The sequence below is a fragment of the Colobus angolensis genome, unplaced genomic scaffold (assembly GCF_000951035.1).
Source record: "Colobus angolensis palliatus isolate OR3802 unplaced genomic scaffold, Cang.pa_1.0 Scaffold185, whole genome shotgun sequence".
In the NCBI taxonomy this organism is placed as follows: Eukaryota; Metazoa; Chordata; class Mammalia; order Primates; family Cercopithecidae; genus Colobus; species Colobus angolensis.
The window spans coordinates 1,423,798-1,429,797 of record NW_012114988.1 but is presented as its reverse complement, the minus strand read 5'-3'; the positions used below and the strand labels follow the sequence as shown (position 1 = coordinate 1,429,797).

The 6,000-nt window shown below is 46.1% G+C and overlaps 1 protein-coding gene across 1 annotated transcript in view; it reads left to right on the top strand.

Annotated features, from left to right (window-relative positions):
* Window positions 1-6,000, top strand: part of FHAD1 (forkhead-associated (FHA) phosphopeptide binding domain 1) — a 101,500-nt gene that overhangs the window by 24,368 nt on the left and 71,132 nt on the right. Inside the window, exons 8-9 of the mRNA XM_011939914.1 lie at window positions 345-497; window positions 1,401-1,596. Coding sequence (XP_011795304.1) covers window positions 345-497; window positions 1,401-1,596 — 349 coding nt within the window. The remainder of the gene's footprint in view (window positions 1-344; window positions 498-1,400; window positions 1,597-6,000) is intronic.

The following is a 6,000-nucleotide window of genomic DNA, read 5'->3' as shown; positions in this document are numbered from 1 at the left end:
CTTCAGAGGCTGAGGCAGGAGAATGGCTTGAACCTGGGAGGCAGAGGTTGCAGTGAGCCAAGATCAAACCATTGCACTCCAGCCTGGGCAACACAAATGAAACTCCATCGAAAAAAAAAAAAAAAAAAAAAAAAATCATCTCTGATTCCGGGATTCATTTTCTGGTGACAGGACCGACGTCCCCCTTGACAGCCATCGCCGAGACATATCAGGACCTCTGTCCTCCCATGCTGAGACAGGGACTTAAGTTGCATCTTTCCCCTCTCCCATTCCCCTTCCCCCAAAGCCCCCCGTCCCTGTATGTTGCATCTTTTTGTTTTTTTTCTTTTTCTTTCTCTCACCAGTTAATAGAGAAAATTGCCCAGGTCACTGAGGACAACATCAATTTTCAGCAGAAAAAGTGGACCCTACAGAAAGAAACCCAGCTGAGCAGCTCCAAGCAGGAGGAGACCACCGAGAACATCGAGAAGCTGAGGACGTCGCTGGACAGCTGCCAGGTGGCCCCTCCTTACGCTTTCCACAAATGGTCTCTTTGTCTAATTTTTGTGCTGCTTATTTGGGAAATTGCCTAGCTTTTTTGGAGCAAGTTAGGCAGAAATGCTTGGCTTTTCTGTCCACTTTTTCCTCTTGTTGGAGAAGAAAAAACAAAGGGCCTCAAAAAATGCCTCCCAGGAGAACTTGGCGTGTCCACAAAAGATGCCTGAGCATCTTCAAATACTGACTTTGAGCGGCCCGCATCCCCAACCAAAAAGCCTTTTTTTTAAATAGCTCCCATGTTATTTCCAGAGAAACCAAAAGAAACATTCCTGCTTTTTATTTGCATTTCCTTTTTTTGGCCCAGACACAAAAGGTGGTTGCCACACCATTGCCTTTGACTCTGGAGGAGCAGGGACCAGAGGACTTGGCCACAGCCCTGCGGCCCCCACCCTGGGGCATGGCTTATCAGAGCAGGCGGTGGCTTCTGCTTTCTCTGGAAATCAGCAGCTCCTGTTTGGGGAGTTCGTGCAAATGCTGGCTTGTCAGCACTCTTTCAAATCAGGAAACCACGCTTTCCGACCAGCTTGTGTGTTGATCTTGGCAGGATTTCTGATGAATGGAAAAAAGAAGTAGCCACATTTGCTTCTCATTGCAGCCAAACTGTTGATGGCACTTTGGCTTTGGGGTTTCATATACCTAAAAGTGGGTTCACTTTGACCATCAAAAGTCCAAATTAGAGTATATAAAAAAAAAAAAAACTGTCAAAACATAAAAATTTTTAAAAAGAAAAAAACAGCCCTCCCAAGGCAGCCAATATGTGGCGCTGCCTGCGTCACTGCAGAGTCAATGTTCCTCGAAGGTTCGCGTCAGGGCCTGTTTCTGGCCACAGGGCCTGGGCTCCTCATGATCTCACCTCTTTGCAGGCTTGCATGAAAATGTCTTGTTGCACCAGTGACCTGAAGAAGGAGGTAGACCTTCTTCAGCACCTCCAGGTGAGCCCACCTGTCTCGGGGCTCCAGAAGGTGGTGCTGGACGTCCTGAGGCACGCCCTGTCCTGGCTGGAGGAGGTGGAGCAGCTCCTCCAGGACCTTGGGATCCTGCCCTCCGGCGCTGACAAAGGTTACTGGGACTTTCTTTCTCACATAGTTGCATGACTCTAAAATGTCGTGTTGAATCTCAGCATGATGGGACATCTGTTGAGGAAATCTTCCTGGGTATCTGGCCAAGTCTACTCCTTTCTCCAGAACCCCCTGCTTCTCTGCTTGAGGCGTAATTTTCCATTAAAAAAAAAAAAAAAAACGCACAAGTGAGACATGATAACTGAAGACAAATGAAATGAAACAGAGGCAAAAGGAAATTTAAATCAAAATTATGCAAAGTCTCATTACGCTGTTTAACTTCCAAGGCATTTTCCCATGGAAATAGCCACGTGATTCTAGGCACTGACCCTGTCTATGCCTCAGTTTCTGTATCTGTAAAATGAGGTTAATAGGGAGTACCCACCCATTAGGGCTGTTGTGATCATTAAAATGCATGAATACATGGAAAGTACGTGGAACAGTACCTGGCACACAATAGGCATTACTGAATGTTTATTGACTTTTAATTTTACAAAAATATAGTGTCACATTACCCCCAATTTTCTTTGGTTTGTTCCTAATGGTACATCCTCCATGTCAGTAGACACAGACCTACATCATCGCTGTTACTGACGGCGGTTACTGATTCCATTGTATGGGATGTGCCATTGTTTTAGACCATGGGCACTTAGGTGATTTCCAGTTTTTCACACTCATAAATCATGCTGAGATGAACACTGTTGCACATATACCTGCTTATATTATCTTTATTTTCCTAGAAGTGGAAAAGCATGAACCACTTTCTTTCAACAAAGATTGATTGCATGCTTGCTTACTAGGCGCCACATGCTGTGCAGGGCAGAGACATAATGGGGTCAGGAACAGGTAGAATCAGGTCGTGGGTATATATGGTTCACTGTAAAATTCTTCCAATATGACCATACATTTGAAATTTTGTATAATAAAATACTGGGCCCTCAAAGAGCTTATGATCTCAGGGGGAAGGATGAGGTGGGCATTAATGGGAAAATCACTCAAACAAACATGAAAGCTGAGTGGTGACAGTTGCTATGCAGTTCAGGGTTTGATCTGGTCAGGGAGAGCAGGGCATCTGCAGGATGCATAGGAGTTGTTTGCCAAAGAAGGGGGAGAGAGCATTCTGAGCACAGGAGCAGCATGGTGGCAGGGGGAGCATGGAGAGCACAAGGGGCTAACAGAAATGGGCACAGGGCAGGGCAGGCTGGCCAGGGAGCTTCCCAGGGCCATGCATGTGGGGTCTTGCAGGGCCCTGGTAAGAAGCTTTATTCTAAGGGCAGAGAGAAGCCTGTGAAAGGTTTTAAGTAAGGAGCTGGACAAGCTTGCATTCTGAGACAATCATCTTGGTGGCAGGCGGACAACGTCCTGGAGGGTGGGCAGCATGGTGCCCCGGGAGCCACTTGGGAGGCTGCCATAAGAGATGACAAGGCCGCCCTAGGGCAGGGTGGGGATGGAGAAAGAGAAGATTCAGATTCAGGAGCGAGTAAGAGGTAAATCAATAGGCCTCAGTGATAGGACTGGAGATGGTTGGAAGGAAGGTGATAGAGGAGAGTCAACAGGACCTCTTGGTTTCTGGTGTGTGTAAAAGACAGATGTGATTTCTTCACTAAAACTCAGAACAAGGAACGCAAGATGAGGCCCAGGTTTGAGAGGGAAGAGGAGTGTGAGGTGCCTGTGAGACATCTAAGATGAGATGCCCAAGAGACAGCTGTTTACCCGGGTGTCTTGTCAGGATAGATAATAATGATGTATCCCCCAGCACCCAGAGAGCACGTGCCACATAGCAGGGGCCTAATACATATCTGTGGGGTGGAGGAATGGATGGGAAGGAAGTGTAGATGGATGGATGGATGGATGGATGGATGGATGGATGTAAGAAAGGATGGATGGAAGGGTGGGTGTGTGGGTGGGTGGGTGGATGGATGGATGGATGGATGGATGGAAGGGTGGGTGGATGGATGGATGGATGGATGAAAGGATGGATGGGGGATGGATGGATGGATGGATGGATGGATGGATGGATGGATGGATGGATGAAAGGATGGATGGATGGATGGATGGATGGATGGATGGATGGATGGATGGATGGATGGATGGATGGATGAAAGGATGGATGGAAGTGTAGGTGGGTGGGTAGATGGATGGATGGGAGGAAGGGTGGGTGGATAGAAGGATAGGTGGGTCTGTGGGTGGATGAATGAATGGATAGAAGACAGGAAGGCAGGAGGGAAAGCAGGAAGGGAGGCAAGCAGGCAGGAAGCAAACCAGGAAGGAAGATTAAGGCCATAGATGTGAATGGTATCACTTAGGAAGATTATTTATTCTTCAGTCTTGAAGAACAGCCAGAGAACTTTGCTCCATGTTTTGCCTGATTTCATGGAAGCTCATGACTGACATGAAATTAATGAGAGAGAAGGGAAAGAGCCCAGGGATGCACCTTAAGGAACTCCAACATTTTGAAGCTTATTGCTTCTCCTTGCCAAATCACCCTCCAGAGAGCCTGCATCAATTTTATATTCTTTCCACAATGAATAAGAATAGAGGAGTGATTTTCAACCCTGGCGCTTCAACATCCCCAGCAGGATGCTTCCAAAGTATCCAGAAGGTGGGGTAACATTCTTAAAAAGCAAAAGCAAAACCAACATTAATGCTGATGTAGAAACCTTCCCCTCATCATATAACAGAGAGTGTTACTGTTCTTGCAATCAAGGCAGAGTCGTGAGCTTACTTGAAATGAGGTAAAACATGGAGCAGAGTTCTCGTTGTTCTTCAAGACCGGAACTAAAACAAAGACCCTGATTTCCATCCTGGTAATAATAGAGTCAAGCTACATGTGCACTGTTCCCTTCCCACTCCCAAGACCATTTTAGTCATCTAGACTAAGTCCATGAATCTAGGCATATATTACTGTTAAGAAATGTGGGTTGCTGTCAGTTGTAGTGGCTCATGCCTGTGATCCCAGCAACGTAGGAGGCTGAGGCAGGAGGATCATTTAAGGCTAGAAGTTCAAGACCAACCTGGGCAACGTCGTGAAACCCCTCATCTCCAGAATAATAAAAATAATAATAATAAATTAGCCAGGCATGGTGGCACAGGCCTGTAGTCCCAGCTACTCATGAGGCTGAGCCAGGAGGATCCCTTGAGGCTAAGATTTCGAGGCTGCAGTGAGCTATGATTATGCCACTGCACTGCAGCCTGTGTGACACAGTGAGAACCTGTCTATAAATAAATAAATAAATAAATAAATAAATAAATAAATAAATAAATGCCAGTTGTAAAGTTCAGCTTTCAGGCCAGTAATTCCAGAAAAGCTAAGGAAGACTGATGTTAGGCAGCATTCCTCAGACCAGCCATTTCATTCTGACTTCATAGAGTCGTGAGATTTGAAGGACATTAAGCAGGTCTCTGCAGAATCCCTCCCTGGTTAACACGCACCCTGGGTCAACAAGAAGGGGATAAAGAAAACATATTTCCCAACTACTGGGTCCCCTTTCTTGATGCCCTTACCCCCAGCCCCACCCCCAACTAACCTCTTGGAATGATGTTCCACGGAACACTCGCTGGGGAAACGGTGGTTTGCTGGCTACATAGTCTGTGATTACAACTAAGAGAATGGAGAATAACAGAAAGGTTAGTAAGCAGGGCACATCTTTTGTCCACTCAGCAGAAGAGAAAGTTGATGGTAAAAGGCATTTTCTCTTCCAGTACAAGCAATATTACGTCAAGCACCCAAAAGACTGAAAGAACAGGGTGAGCTAGAGTATGCCCCATATTCTCTACTCTTGTACCTACTTCCTAGCCCAGAGCTAGCCCAGGAGGAGGATCGGGAAGAGGAAGATGAGGAGGAAGGATGGGGAGGAGAAAGGAAGAGGAGGAAGGAGAAAGGTGATGATGACGGTGATGACGGTGATGATGGTGATGATGGTGATTATGGTGACAATGACAGTCATTCATCACTGAGGACTTGTATTCTAGATACTGTTCTCAGCAATTTTTATACATGATCTCGTTTCATCCTCACAATAATTCTATGAGTTAATAATTTGCCCATTATCTTATTTTAGAAAAGAGAAGACTGGCTCAAAGCTGGTTTTCTGATTACTCCACCAGGACAAGGTGATTCGAGGCACTTCACGTTACAGAGGCTGACAGGGAGTCCCCAGTCTATTCATCGCCATCCCGCACACTCCCAGGAGCCGCCTGTGTTTCTGGCTCCTAAGAGAAGGGTGGAAAGCACGGGTTGTTAACTCCTCCTGGGGACTTAGCACTGTGTTAGGTGTTTCACACGCATTGTGTACTTTTATCCTCCCACCTACCCAGGGAGGCAGCTATGATTACCGTCTTTATTTGATTTATTTATTTATTTATTTATTTATTTATTGTTTGAGTGAACGTCTTGCTCTGTTGC